At 42.4% G+C, this 16,352-nt stretch overlaps 1 protein-coding gene across 1 annotated transcript; it reads right to left on the bottom strand.

Moving 5' to 3' along the window:
- Positions 1 to 6,119: 6,119 nt before the first annotated feature.
- Positions 6,120 to 10,343, bottom strand: LOC310871238 (espin-like protein; the record flags this gene model as incomplete). The annotated part of the gene is made up of 4 exons (XM_083782727.1): positions 6,120 to 7,832; positions 8,560 to 8,739; positions 9,568 to 9,680; positions 10,274 to 10,343. The coding sequence occupies 4 exons, from the start codon at positions 10,341 to 10,343 to the stop codon at positions 6,120 to 6,122; spliced, it is 2,076 nt and encodes a 691-aa protein (XP_083638853.1).
- Between the last annotated feature and the right edge of the window lie 6,009 nt (positions 10,344 to 16,352).

The following is a 16,352-nucleotide window of genomic DNA, read 5'->3' on the forward strand; positions in this document are numbered from 1 at the left end:
AGTTTGTGCTTAAAATGTACTGTAAATTCTACAAACTGTTAATAAATATTTCAATCAATCAATCAAAAACCACTGCTGCAACCAGCGGCATGATCAGAATGCTCCCTAAAACACAGCCAAGTTGAGGGTCAAATGCAGAATAATGCCATGCTGGCCATTATGTGTAGACAATATGATTACGATGCATTATGTGCACACATGCGCCACTATACAACTCCATATTGGAATGCATGCCAGGCCGGTGTGCTTGTGCTCACGGTGGCCGCGGGCCACCCCTGGAACCTGACTGACCACTCTGCGTCTGCAGGTGCCACCCCATTGCTCAGTTTTGGGATTCGGAAATACACAAGAGTTCACACTGTCTGCTAGAGTGAAAACAGAAAATGCCTATACGTTTTCGAAGCCTCTCACATTTGTGACAACAGATCGGATAAAGTTATCGCAATAGTCGATGGATATTGGCTCTCTGGATGAGAGTAATCAGCACACATGTGATAAAACAAAACTAATAGGTTAGAAGAATCATCAGAAGGGAAGAGCTGGAGCCCACTGCACAGATCATCTTAAACATTTAAAGGTATATTCAGTGATTTCACTTAATTCAAATATCACTTATTTTTTTGTTTTGTTGTGATAATCCTCTCTACTATAGAGTGTGCTGACCATATAAGGAGTTCCTTCCTTTCCCCAGTTAACCCCTGGGGGTCAAAAAACCTTAGGTTTCGTTTTTGACTCTCTATCCTGTTTGGACGAAAGGCTGGGTCCCACAGCCAAAAACGAAACCTACGGTTTTTTGAGTGAAATCACTGAATATACCTTTAAATTATAAATAGATAAACACTTTTTACAAAAATGTGTAAAAGCCACTGTGAATCGGATAATGCACTCAGTAAAGTATACTTCCACTGAGGCTTAAGAAGAATCTCTACCAGTTTTCTCAGTTTAAAGTCTGGCCTAATGACAGTGACAGTAGAGGACAGCAGGGTCACCAAAATCAATGGTGAGAAGGATGGAGATTCACAACACACCTGTTACTTTTGGGGGTTGTGGCGGGGCAGGACAAAGTTTGGCCTGGTGGTGGCAGTTGAGGAAAGTCAATGGGGTTGCCAAAATCAATAGGTTTCTTCCCCATGGGAGCAGGAACGTGCAAAGCAATTTGTGTTCGTAATTCGTATATTGTTCAGATATATGCTTATTTCAAGAATGTAAAGTTTGGCCTGATGGAGGCAGTAAAGGGCAGGTCATGGGGTCACCTCCTAAATCAATAGCTCCTTTCCTCTTGGGAGCATAAATGTGCACAGCTTAATGTGACAATCCAGCCATTACTTTTCCAGATATGTTGGTCACACTCACAACAATATCAAAAACAGTCAGACTATAGCATATCCCATTCAAATATTTAATGACATTTCACAGAAGTAAAATAATGTATCACAAATGTTGTAGATGATTGTTTTGAGGTAGAGTACAATAGTATAATATTCTAATCTACGATTTTAAAGGTAGCCTTGCGTGGCCAGACTATATCACTACGTGGATATGAGGGCATTTTTATAAAAATAATTCGGCACCGGAAGATTCGTGTCTGATGTTCAAAGTCAAAGTCGTAAGATTGGTCGCACAGGTTACCGCAGTGAAATTAGTTCTCCGCATTTGACCCATCTCTTGGAGCGGTGAGCCGCAGCCAAGGAGCGGTGAACTGCAGCGTTGCTGCTCCTTGGCACGTGCCGTGCTTTAAAAGGTTTAACCCATTTTGGGCAGGAACCCCTTTTGGTGTTTTAAGCACTAGGTTATACTTTAGCTATTGAGAAATAGTGAAAATGTGGTGCAAATCTTTGAATATATATTCTTTCAGAGCGAACGTTTTTAACTCAAATCTTTGCTTCATTCCCAGGAACTATACATATTTACAGCCTTAATACATTTGATCTCTATTGTTTTACATTGTCGACAACTTCATGTAAATTTAAAGGAAGAAAGACGGATGGATGGATGGATGGATAGATAAGGAGAAAAGAAAGCTTAGCAGAACAGGGGGCAGAACTTTGCCAGAAATAATCTACCAAAGCTGTATCACACCATACCGGTGTATAGAAAGTGCTGATTTTCCTGGCTCTGCAAGGTCCACTATAAGAGATGCCACAGGACAGGATGGGCATGGTGCCCATGCCAGATAAAATCTGAAAGGCTGCCAGGATCAGCAACTGGCCGTAGCTTGCCAGAGAGGAGGGCACACTATACTGGGCAATTGCCAAAAAATTAAAACCGATATTTAGAACTAATCATTTTGCTCATGTAGGCTAATCGAATAATCGATTAGCCTATCTTTTTAAAATTCTTATATATCAACAAATTGACAAATTGACTAAATCAATTAGTCTGATTAATCTTATACTTATTATATGTATAATAAGTATAATTATGTTATAATTATGCATGTCTAGGTTTATAAAATATATATATGTAAAAAAGAAAGAGTAAATCATACATGTTTTGTTTACGACTTTACGTAAAGTAAAATGACAAAGATTGGTGTGTTTAAGGGGACAGTCATTTTATTTCCATGAGGGAGAAAAGGTGGGGTGGTAAGACTGACTCTTATCTCAATCTTTCGCGGTGTCTCTGTAGCAAATTTTGGGCAGTGGCCGTTGGGTGGCGCTGTACTAAACCTCGGGTAGGGAGCTGATGCTGCTGCATCGTCATGCTGTCGAAGCCGCCACTCCATGGTTGTGATGCGATGCATCTGACGAGTTAATGATCATAATGGAGCAGCTGGGCGAACGTGAGCATACCATGACACAGCATAAATCACTGGAGTCAGTGGAGTGAGGAGGAAGCGATGAACAGAAAGAGAGCAGGATGCATGTGAATACATGTGGGAGAGAGTCAAATATAGGAGAGAGACAAATATACGGACAAAATGGGTCAGTGCAATGAAGAAAGGGGGAGAACACAATTACACAAAGTGTGACAGGATAACACACACACTTATCTGTCTTTGTTGATCATTATTCCTGATTTACCAGTTAACTTCTGAACACTGCTGCTGTTCAAACCGTGTAAAATACTGTAAAGCTAGTACTGTGACACAGCTAAGGAACTTAAGTGACTACGCCACCCTCACATCATGTCACATAAGGTTATAAAGGTTTTATGGTCATGAATCACAGGAACCTGGATGGCTTGATTCTAGGCTTAAAATAATTTGTCAATATTTTTGTAAATCTCTACCACGCCCACTGCTATGCCGTATAACAGTGAGTGATCCTACAAAACCATTAACCATAATCCGTATACAGTATAATCGAGAAACCAGTAAAATCGAGAAAAACCAAACGGAGGAGCGTCTGTTTTTTCCGGCGTGGGAGGCCACATCCGGGTCGGGGGCCGGGTCCCCCCAGGAGGGAGACTGAATCCCCCGGCCCACAGCAAAACGCAACGTTGGGGGCAGTAGGGCGTCGGCCTCCTGTTTGCTGTCTTTTTTGGTCCAGTCCAAGAGTCAATCAGTGTCTAGACTCAGGGGGAGCCGGAGAGGTGGGCACCTAGAAGAGTGGGCACTTTGGGAGTAGTAGAAGAGTGGGCACTAGAGAAGAGTAGGTACCAGGAAGAATGGGCACTTTACGGGGGAAGACTGGGCACCTTTTAGTAAAACTTTGACTAACCCTAGCGTGATTGACTAAAAGCTGGATGGGGAAATTAAAGCCTTCAGGGCCTACTAAAGGACACAGCAAACAAATAAGGAAAATAATAGAGCAAAAACAAAATCCAAACCATGCTACTGTAAATTAAATAATGGCCCAGTATAATACCCCTATTGCCTTAATTGGCTGTAGCCCTACCATTGACAATGGTATCATTGACACATGCAACCAAGTCTCTATGGAATATGAAATATGACACAGGTGGGAAAAACAGTGAAAAAGGCATGTCCTCCTTCCTACAATAAACCACATAAAACAAGTTACCTTTCAACACTGACCCAGACATTACAAAATATAACAATATAAAAAATGCCAACATACCATTTAACATATACTGTGTAGACTATCCCACCGATAACAATAACTGCTGTGGGCAGTTATTGATTCTAAGGAAATACAGAAAATATATTAGCCTAAGCAGGCCAAACAAAACCTTGTTAAAAACCCTACCCTTTACCGATTCCGGTAGTGTCCCAGGTCCCCCTCATAAACTGCAACACTTTCTGAACTCTGTAAAGGGAACAGAATATACCACTTGCAAGTCATTATAGTCGTTATATTGGCTAAATGAATTACAAAAGAATTTGGTTTACAAATTTCCTTGCCCGGCCAGTAGGCTGAATGTGAATGACTTGCCTCCAAGTCTATCCCCAAACACTCAAATGCAGGCTCTGGGCCAAGAACCAGAGCACCTGGTTCACAGCATCAAATTGCACCTTTCTAAACTAAATTTGCTGTATGGAACAATTTCACCTTCTTAAAGGAGCATTCAGTGATTTGGGTGATTTGGAGAAAAAAAACCCGGTCCGCCCTGGATGTGGAACAAGATGTGCACATGCACGCAATACAGTTGGGGGGGACACGCAACAGGGCAATGACAACGCTCTCAACTTCTCAAGGCAATTTATTTAGCCCAAGACAACATGAAAAACTGCAAAAGAAAACAAACTAATATCTTTTTTAACACAATGAATTCTAAACATGAACTATGAATGTCCTTGTTGTCAATCAATCAGGCTGTCTTTTTAAAGTATCCACAATCATGAATGTCCATGCACAATGAAATGTCCACATTCACATAAACACAATGAAATGTGAAACGTGTTATTCACATGTTCAAACACAATCGATGACATGGCAATTTTCTCGCCCCCCTAGTGGCGAAAAACAAAACTTCTGGGAACTCAGATTACAAACAAAAATAATAACAACAGCTAGGTAACGTACCGTGTGCGCCTTCTGCCGATTATTTTAGGAGAGTCACGTTTTATTTTATAGTCTTTATTTAAAGGACACTCTTTTTTGACGTGGAAAGAGCTCCTTTCACCTCTGAAACTCTGTTTGTTCTGACTGAGTTTAGCTCACCCAGGTGCACTTGACTCAACACTAATCACATGAGTCTAATCACCTGGCCTTACAAGTTACAACAGGTCATAATTAACTGAGCAGTAGAAGGCACTACACCATACAAATACAATACCCCAAAACAAAAATACATGTACAATGTTCACATATTACACATTTTTTTAAAGGTAAGCAATAAAATAAAATATTACAAAATACCCATTGCTGGGACAGCTACACTTTATATGTTTCAAATATATAAAATCTGCATGACTGCAGCTGAGCTTATTTGTTTGGTATTGAGTCATGAGTCAATTCTGTCATAGATTGTAGACATCTTAACATGCACAGGTTTTATAATAGGTATTCTACCACCAAACCAACAGCTCCAGCTGTTAGAATTGGTGGAGACCGTTCCAGTTCCTTGTCATGCTTAAAATGTTTCATCTTTTACCTGCACAAATTCATACATACCTTGATGTTAAAAAGACAATGAGTTCTTGCTGCTGTATCGTCACATGTTTGGCTCCTCTGAATTTTAGACATTACTACAAAAAAAATAAGCCAAGCAATAGTGTCTTAAACTTGTGTTAAGCGTGTTTGTTTCCAGACTCAACCATAAATGTATAGTACCTCTGAGTTATAAATGTAAAAGCAAGTAGTACTGTACATGTGTATTCAAAATAAATATTTGACACTAGTCATTAGGGGAGAGATTAAAGTTATCTCTTTTATACCACATGCATCTAAACAAAGAATACGGTTAATGTTATGTTTTATATCATATTCATGAATTTATTTGGAATAATCTCTCTAATCAGTTTAGCTACAAACACAAATAAGCTAGCCTGGGCACCATTCCATTTCAGGTTCATGAACTGGTCGGGAGCGGATGATCGCTACGTCATGTTGTAGTATTGTTTTGTAGTCACCAATCTTCCGGAATTAACTTCCTTTTCCCTCAAACTGATTTTTCTCAATAAAAGCTACAGGCTACGAGAGCTTTTATTGTTATTCTTCCGGTTTGATGCAAAAAACATTCAAACAATACAAAACACACATTTATACAACAGACTAATGCTCAAAATCAAACATCTCCGCCTCCTTCTCCTTCCAGAAAGCAAAGCTGCGATCAATGTATTGACAGATCTCATCATTGTTAAAAGAGGAGAAAGAGTCCGTACCGCTCCCACTGTCTGCAGACTGAACTATGACCATGGGTACTTGTCTAGTATCAGGGGATAATGACGGAGATAACGATAGCGGGCACAGGGTTTCTCCGGCTCCACCTTTGTGGCACACCCTGGCCTTGCCGGATTTCCCAAAGAAGCAAGCTTTGACGTCCTCAAAGCCATCGCTCCACTGCCGCTTTCCGGCCCGGATGTCTTGAATGACGGCCTTGTGGAAATCCCTGACGGTCTTCCAGGGGAAACAGCCCACGTGGTCAAAGACCTCGAAGCACAGGAGGTGCCTCATCTTCCTCTCCTCGGGCGACAGGTCCTGCTCCAGGATGCGGAAGTATCCCAGCATGAAGAGGTCAAGGGTCAAGGTGTCGTGGCTTGCCGCGACGCCGTCCTCACCCTCCGGCAGGAACTGCTCAGGGGAGTAGGTGGGCCGAGGGGGCGCGGCCAGTGAGTGGGTGGAGCAACGGACAGTGGGCGTGTCTCGCTGGCCCCATTTCACATTCCTCCAGGAGTGGAGCATCCTATCGACGGTGGTCCTTTGGCGGCAGAACTCAAACATGGAGGTGAATCTCTGGCGAGGCTGCGGTGGCGTCGCTGTACCGACATCGGTTTTCCCCGATGGGGCCTCGTGTCCCTGTTTGAGCCTGGCTGCTCTCATTGTAATGGCATAGGCAGACTTCTTCCAGTGGCTGAGGAACAACACCACTATACGTTCTTTCCTCAAGCTGACGGTCTCCATCACGGGCACAACCGGTTTAGGTTCACCGTGGTTGTTCAGTTTGCAGCCCACATCCGTACGAGCAGTGTGGTTGTTTATTTCCGGTACTCCAACCACTATCCCAGTCTTCATTCCCTGGCCCCCGCTAGTGTCCTGTTTGTGAGAGTTGTTCACAAAACCGGCGAACGGATAAATGGCCCCAATCTGGCCCTCAAAGTTAGACCGGAGGTTTTTAACGGACACTCCAGACTGTTGAATCTCCCGCTGCACCCTCTCCCTCTGTGTCCTGCCGTAGCTGTTGCTCTCGAGCCGGTGGCTAAAGGCCGACGCCATCCCAATATGGGGTATCCTGCAGCCAGCTGCAGATGCCGCAGACGCCCCCGAGCCTAGCCCCTGGTCCTGCCACTTGACCTGGCCCGGCTGGTTAAGTCCTAAACCGTCCCTCACGCCCTGCAGCTCCCTCACCCCCTCCATCAACCCGTCCACCGTGCTCCTCTGCCCCGACGCGTAGCTGCTGCCGCCGCCGCCGGTGAGATTGTTCAGCAGCAGCGACATGTTCCTGACGATCTCGGAGACGCGGCTGCACCACACCGGCAGGGGCAGCCGCTGTCCCTCGTCCGTGTCCGTCCGCCGCAAGATGTCCCTGTTGAGGGAGATGCTGACGATGGGATCGGGGAAGATGGCCCTCAACTCTTCCGTCAGCCGGGTGAGCTCCAGCTCGTAGGCCTGGCAGCGCTTCTGGAGGGACACGTTCTCCATCTGCCGGTGGAGGTACGTCAGGTCGTCCTCGTTCAGCAGCTCTCCAAACGGCCCCAGGACAGCGTTGTGGACCTGCGAGTACTTCCAGCCGTCGTCCACCACCGGTATGTTGCTATTAGCCATGTCCTGGTGTATGTGTTTGTGTGTGGGGGGGGTGGAGAGTAGTGAAGTTAGTAACTTAGTTAGTACCCACACATGATCCTTCTGAGGAACTCTTCTTTGGCAAGATTGTTGTCTTGGAAAATAATAATTGCTACTTAGTTCAAATCAACACTTGTAAGTGTAACGTAAGACTATCTTTGTTGCATGCCATGTCACACGCTGAAAATAGAAAAGAATAAAAATTGTAGATCTGCTATTTTCCTGCGTATAAACGCTTAATTTGTACTTTGTCATACAGGGGATATGACAAAGTACAAATTATGCGTTTATACAGACAATTTTCCAGAGTGAGATTCCACTACAATTTTACTCCTCTTAGTTAGTTACTTTGTAGATTTTGATTATTATTAAAAAACATGTATTTCGCACTTCAACCCTAGATACATTTCGGCCATTTGAAAATAGCCGATCTACAAGCCCACAATCCGTCGCCTTGTGACTGTGAGCTTGTATCGGCTATTTTCAAAAGATTATTATACATTTGAAAACTTGAAATGGGACATTTCTGCACAATATACAAAGTATATTTTGATGTCAATACTTTGGTAGCCTACTTTTAGTCACCAGTCACGTACATTTTGAATTCTGGACATCTACTTGGTTCTATATTGCAGTATTGATACTTTTACTTGAGTAATAAATGTGAGTAGTTTTTCCCACCACTGAGTAAACGTCACACACACACCAGTACCTGTCTCCTCTGCTCCTCTTCATCCTGTAGTCTGACCTGGAGTTGTCGTACCATCACCTGCCTCTTCCACTCGGCTATTGGCCGGCCGTTCTCATCGTGCGTGGGCACCAGCGAATCAATGTCAGCCATGATTATGTCCATGATGGGTACCTCGGCAAGCTTCTCCTCGTTCTCCAGTCTCTGGTGACGGCATGGAGAGAGAATACTGTCACTGCCATCTGAAAGTCCAGCTTCACATCTCAGCCTTTTTTCATATCCTTATGCCTTAAGTTTCACCAAATGTAACCAAGCAATAAAAAAAGAAATACAAGGAACAAGGAACAATGACAAATCATACTCTGGGAAATGCCCAGGTTGAAAACATTGAATATAAAAATACTCTGGGAAATGCCCAGAGTATATGCCCATAAAAATGTCCCATACTGTTGGGCGGGCCGTTCATAAAACAATTCAGGTATGAAGCTACAGGCAAATTCACCCTAGGGCCACATTTGGCCTGCGGGCCACACTTTGGTCACAGCTGGCCTACCCTATGAAAATAGTGCTGACAGAGCCACTATAATAACTGCTGCAGACGCAAAGACGCAAAGATGCAAAGCTACACAGTGTATTTGTAGCCGTTATTGTAGCTTTTTCAGCAGCTACAAGCACCGGATTTGCTTTGTAGCTTCACTTCGCTGGCTTCCATTGACAATGTATGGCCAGACAACATGCACTGTTGTGTCTGCACACGGGCAGACACAAAGACGCAAAGACGTGTTGATTTGGAGCAGCTATACATGCATCATTGCGTCTTTGCAACGTCATGTCGCTGGCGTCCATTGACAATGAATGGTAGACTGCATCTTTTACATCTGCCCGTGTGAACTTGTTATGGTGTTTTGTTATGGATTCAAACCTGGTCTGCCAAATGGGAAACCAAACCAAGCATCTAGCACTCAGTCAAAGGGGAGTATTATATCCAGTATATGCTGTTGTAGCCAGCTATACCCAGCTACTGTAGCTCACCGACGGTCCAGTAAACACAGCAGCATGTCTCAGGGACTTCATTGACTTCATCTGAGTCAACAGGTTGTTGTGCTCCCTCTCAGGAGGCTTCAGGTGGCTGAATGACGTCACCACTGTAAACACACACATCAGCTGATAAGACTCACACGGTGCGACTATATATAGGCCTGTCACAAATATTACATCATCGCAATCTTTTCAGATCATCTCAATAATTGTTGAAAAAGGTTTCATACATTTTCAAAGAAATTCACAAATCTTGTAGATCAGCTTATTATAGAATATGGCCTATTTTGGCATAGTACATTATTTATTGTCAGTCATTTCTTTGTATATTTAAGTTATTTAAATTTGTCATATCCGTGCACTTTCTGTTTATTAAGCCTAACAGGCTTTTATTTATGTTCCAATGTTTAATGCCAATTCAAAATCCTGAGAATGCAACAGGAACTTGTGCCTGTTGCATTCTCAGGAATGGGAAAATAATGTTTTCAGCAAATAACAGAGTGAAAATTGCCTATAGCCTTAATAATACTCTCATGAGGACTGATAATGATGCATCTTTTTAAAAATATTGCCGGAAGGTTAATACAAAGCATCATACTTGAATCTATAGTGTATAATTGAAATCAACATTGAATTATTATATCAATATATATTAATCGTACGCACTCAGTTTTTATGTATATACATTATCATGGCTCACCTGAGGACGCCACCTGTACATGCTGAATGGAACCCACATTGTACCTCATAGAGGCAATGTTGGGGGCCATTAGTGAAGGCGTGGTCATGGGGGGAGGGGTGGTATCCCGAGGTAAGGGCTGCACTTCCTTCACTGGCTGCTGGTGGCATATAATACACACACAGTACATACAACAGGAGGGAGGAGAGACTAACGAAAAGTAGCTACAGTCACAAAATGATATGCATTTCATGTCTAACTTGTTAAAAGACATAAATCTTCATAGTGTCATTTATCTATAGAGGATGAAACGGTTCCCCAAAGGGTTATTCCCTGTATTGATGGCTGGTCACCTTACTGTTCTCCATGCTGGTTGGTTGTGCTGGATCACTGCCTAATGTCTCCGACTTACTGGACAGTCAGCTCCCCTCTCTGCATGGACATCCTGAAAGCAACACACATGATACAATCACTGGTACAACCTGTCGTGCCAATAGGGCTGAGCCCGATTGGCAGGGTTGTTTTTGCGGGTGGGTGCTACACATGCATAGGTCACTTGTACCATCATGTGAACTATAAATCTTTTTCTTTTAATCTTTACATATTGAATGTTTAATTTGTTTCTGACAAAAGCAACAGCCTAAGCAACAGCCTAAAAGAAGAGAAAGTTGAATGGTGAAAGCTCTGATGTCTATTTAGTTGTTTCTTCCGATTCATTGATTCATTCGTGTTTGAATCATTTAATCATTTCCTAATTTGCTCAATCACATATTCATGCTATGCCTATTTTAAGAGAATGAAAAGAAATACAGGATTAGCAGGGAACCCGGAGAGAAATATGACACAGAATATCACCTGTGGCTCAATAAGAGGCCCCAAAGTAATCTTCTAAGAGTCTCCCGTGAAGACACATAAACACGCGTGTTCAATGTACAGTACAGAGCACCACTCACAGCATAGCCTATAAGGCAGATAGGATAGGAATAACAGGTGAAACAGGAGCTCGTTAGCGTACCCCCTGTGAGTTCAGGAGAAAGTGTATGGTGTGTTAGAGAGCACAGAGATGTGATATCCTGAGTCGGGTGACCTTCCTGATTCACAGGATTTCTCGACTAAGCCCATTGCCATTGTTGCAGTAAGCCTACAATAGGCATGATTGGTGCAATTATTCTAAGCCGTGCCACTCAAGTAGAAAATTGGGTTTCACCATTTTTGAGAACTGTATAGCTATAGTTCTGAATCGAATAATGATTAGAATAGAAGATTGAAGTCTTAAAATGGTAGCTTATTTTATTTTTTTACAAGCGCGCGCACACATGCACGCACGCCAGTGTTGTTTTTGGCAGCACATTTCGATTTTAGTTTTAGTCTATAGTCTCTTCAATAGCTTTAATTTAGTTTTAGTCACATTTTAGTCACCTGGAATGTTTTAGTGTTTAGTCTAGTTTTAGTTGACTAAATGTCATAAGATTTTAGTCGACTAAATCTGCAGTTGATTTAGTCGACTAAAATGTTTACACTTGCTGAAAATAGCCGACCTACGACCTTGTAGATCGGCTATTTCCAGCATGCAACCAAGTGTAAAATGACTTATACTGGTACTGGATCTCTTGTCCACTTGTACCTTCCTAACATTTTAGTCTAGTTTGCATTTGTTGACAATATTGTCAGTATATTTAGTCTTAGTTTTAGTCATCATAGCTTAGTTTTCATTTAGTTTCCATTTAGTTTTCCTCAGTGGAAAAAGGTAGTCGACAAACATTTTTTGTCACAGTTTTAGTCGACGAAAACAACACTGACGCACGCACGCACGCACGCACGCACGCACGCACGCACGCACGCACGCACGCACACACACACACACACACACACACACACACACACACACAATTAGGAGAATCTAGTCACTAGATTCTCCTAATTGTGTGTGTGTGTGTGTGTGTGTGTGTGTGTGTGTGTGTGTGTGTGTGTGTGTGATTAGACTAGATGCTAGTGTATTGACCCACTACAATTCAGGGTTGATTTTGCTTAACCTGTGGTAAAAGTCCTAGTTTGTCTCAGGCATGAATCATGAATGATGACTAATATAATTGTAACCCATTATGTATGTACAATAAACCTATTTCCCCCCATTTGCCATATTCCAATTGTACATTCATCCATTCCAGCCAATCCATTCTCATAAGAAATTAATACAATATCACTTACAATTACAATCCCGAAGCTGCCAGATGTCAAATGTAAGTCTGGAGGAACGACGAGAAGATAGAAGAAGATCCCCAGTCGGTCCATACGTTTGCTTTTCGCCCCTTTGAGCAACAAATACACACCAAGACGAAGGAAGAGCAACACATGGACCCAAACCTCAGATGGGGGTCCTTCTTAGTGTGCATAATTAACAAGAAGGATAGGGTGGCCACTGACCGGAAACATAGACCTACTGTAACATGGTATGGAATGGATGTACACTACAGTGTGTAAAGGGACCGGCCGGCACAGTCTGGTGGGGACACATGCATGGCCTTGGTTAGTGTCAGTGTGACTTTTTTTTGCATAGTATTACATATTTAAAAAAAAGGCATGGTTGTCTGACTACTCTTGTAATGTCCTAGATACATATTTAAATATCATAGTGTGTGTGTGTGTGTGTGTGTGTGTGTGTGTGTGTGTGTGTGTGTGTGCGTGCGTGTGTGTGTGTGTGTGTGTGTCTGTGCGCACGTGCGTGTTTCACCTTTATTTAACCTAAGATTATACTCAAGAGAGACCTGATAGTTAGACCTGATATCACTGATGGCTATCAGTGATACACAATAGTGTGGGGAAAGGATACAGATGTGCCATTCTAACGTCACACTTTCCTGATCTTTTCCTGAAGACTTTCTGAAAATGCATGTCGATCCCTGCATGTTTTATTCACTGATTAGCCTTGCTAACTCTACTGCTTTGCTACTGAAAAGTGTGGCTGGCCTAGCGGTCAAGGCGCATGCCACATATAGGCTGTGGCCTGACTGCGCGTCGCGGGTTCGAGACTTCGAGTCTCGTTCATGATGACCTTTGCTGCATGTCTCCCCCCGTCTGATGTCTCCCCCCGTCTCTCTCTCCCTTCCCTGTCTCTCTTCAAATAATACTATCAATAAAGGCAGAAAATCTTTACAAAAAATAGAAAAGTGTCCAGCGGAGGAACTCTATCTCCCAAACAAGTCCTCTTTGCCTGCCGAACACGACTTTCCCGAGTTATGTTTTATTTGTTTTATTCGCCGATTTTGATTATTTTTAAGACATACAAGGTTTTCTTTCCGCTGACACTTTTTCTGATACGCCACACGTTTGGAACACGTGACCACCGGGGGAAAAAAATACGCTAGCTTTTCAGGGCTTCTGGGTAATCGAGTCTCAATGCAATCTTATGGACAATGGCGGCACGGACCGAGGCGCTGTTTCTCTGTGTTGTTATCGATGGCTATCGAGGGATATTATGTGACACTAGGAAAAGCGACCACGCTATTTTAAGGCAGACTTTCGTGAAATGGAGTTACCTTCACGATCGGGTGATTCTTCAAAGGTTAGTGAAAAACACGGCAGGGAAACGATGTTTGTTGTTATCAATTCCCTTGGGAGTCTTAAAATAACATATAACAGCTTGGCAAATGCTCCCATTTCTCACTGACGTTCTGTTTGTGACAATGCACTGACATTGTACTGCAGGACATGAGAAGCTCTCAAACGGCACATAGGTCCGCCAAAGGAACTCATGCATGAAACAAATACTGAGAGGAAAAATGAGAACCAGAGACCGATGAGAGGGGGCAGCTAGGAAGGCAGACAGACATGCACAGACGCGCACTTAATGCACAGTAAAATATTCATAACACCGCGCACATATAGCCGACCTACTGTACAGTATCTCACCAGACAACACAATCACAAAGACACTCTAAAAGCCCTGACTTGTCTGCAGGTCAGGGACCTCCTCTGTGGCCCTCCTCACTCCATAAAGCACCTTTGTATTTGTAACAGTAACACTTTATGCCTCTCTTATAAGCGGATTAGTGTAACGGCTCCTGGGTTGAGTACATTGTGAGTGCTTTATCAATAATAGAGAGCTCACACACACACACACACACACACACACACACACACACACACACACGTATCACAATGTCCTGAAAGTGAAAGTACTGCACAGTGTTGTGCAACTGAGCTGTATTTGCACAGTGTTACGCAACTGAGGCGTCATTTCGTAGAGAGAGAGATTAATTAGTTTATCATCTGGCATGGAACTGCTTGCTCTTTATACAGGCTAAAAAAATAGGTTATATAGAAAGGCTGGGTCAACATTTTTCATTTTGCATCGGGTGAAATGATGAGAGATGTGCAGCTGTTTATTCAAAAGCCAATCTGTTCTGAACAGCGTTCCCTGTGAACTCAGCCAAACTTGAACTTTAAAACCACTACCACGCATTACCAAGAACCAGAGATTGTGTCATACAAAGGTCATAGGCTAAAATGGCCATAACAACCAAGCCATCAACTGCCAAATAAACTAAAATTAACAGAAATGACCGAATGAATGAATAATGAATAAAAATCCACATACGCAAAACAAAAAGAGTTCCAACATTTATTTGATTTATTTCACTTTTTTTTTCTCAACAACTTTTTATTACGTGTCCACAGACATAAGAAGACACCAGCAGAAACTCCAGAACACTCAAAGATAAACATGAGCACTGAGATTAAGACGTCATCAGACTTCATGTTGTTGACCCGGTCCTTATCAAGCAGCTCAGAGAACAGGAGTGCTGACCCAAGTCCTTTTTGTCCGACTGTCTTGCTCCCGCATTTTGACATCAAAAGTGCAAAACTTGTACCGGTCGTGTTAGCACTATCACTGCTTCTGAGAGGACACTTAACCAAGCACCGGGTCTGATTATATATTTTTCAATTCTTACTCATCATGGTATAAAGTGGAGGAGCGATAAAGAGAGTTAATATGACCTGTGTGTTGTGTGATAGGATCCAACACAGCAGTCTGGTTTTATATACATGACAAGAACCAACAAGGTAATCCAGTTAGTCGATACAAGGGGTCATGGGGTAGCGATAGTTTACAAGCAGCATTTAGGAGAGGAGGAGGGGAGGCTGGCATCAATTAGCAAGCAGTAAGGCAAGGGACAGAGGCAAGGAGAGGAAGATAAAGGATCCACATGCTTAGATCCTGAACTATGCCACTTAAATAATCCATGAAGTCAACACCGTATCATTTTATCTTTACAGGTTGTCTCAAGCAGCCTGCATGAAACTTAGAAACTGCCTTAAAAGTGCCACTGATTTGCTTTCGTTTTGTTGTAGACAACGTAATCTAGACTTATCTAGAAATAATATTTATAGGATTAGATCTGATGCAATTTGATCCAGTGGTGGAGGACTGATTGATAAGAAGACAAGAACACAATTTCGATACAAAAACGGTCTTCTTCCGTCAAGCGGGGGCATGGCGAATTTAATTCCTTCTGTTTTTATCCATACATTCCAATAAAAATCATAATAATTATGATTCATGCATGATTATTCATTTCATTCTACATTGGAAACCCACAAATCCATTTCCCACGTGATTTGATAAATAAAGCTTTCTACTAGACTTCTCCACTGTTCCAGCAGGCAACATAAATATCTATTGGCATTCTAAGAAAAACAAAAAAGGACAAAAATAATCTATATGTCCAATACAAAGATGACCCAAAACATCATTCAGAATGTACAGTAAATGGATTTAGGCCTTCCTTGAAAATCACACTCAATATTTATACTTATGTGCTGCCAAGAAAAAGTGATCCACAAGGTGGTGCAATTGTGAACTAAAATATACAGCACTACAATTCAAGATGGTTTGAATTTGTCTGTTTATCTCATCCTGTAACATCATGTGAGTCAGATCTTGCTTGAATTCTCAGACTCAGAGTATTAAGTGGTGTTGCTCAACAGGTTGGCTGGCCTGAGGCATACAGAGTATACTTTACTTAATACGCTTTGTCCTTCAGTTAAGTCAGACAACGGCAAGATGAAGACCAAATGGCTGGCAGACCATGTGGCTTTG

The sequence above is a fragment of the Protomyctophum parallelum genome (assembly GCF_964188405.1).
Source record: "Protomyctophum parallelum genome assembly, chromosome: 14".
NCBI lineage: Eukaryota > Metazoa > Chordata > Actinopteri > Myctophiformes > Myctophidae > Protomyctophum > Protomyctophum parallelum.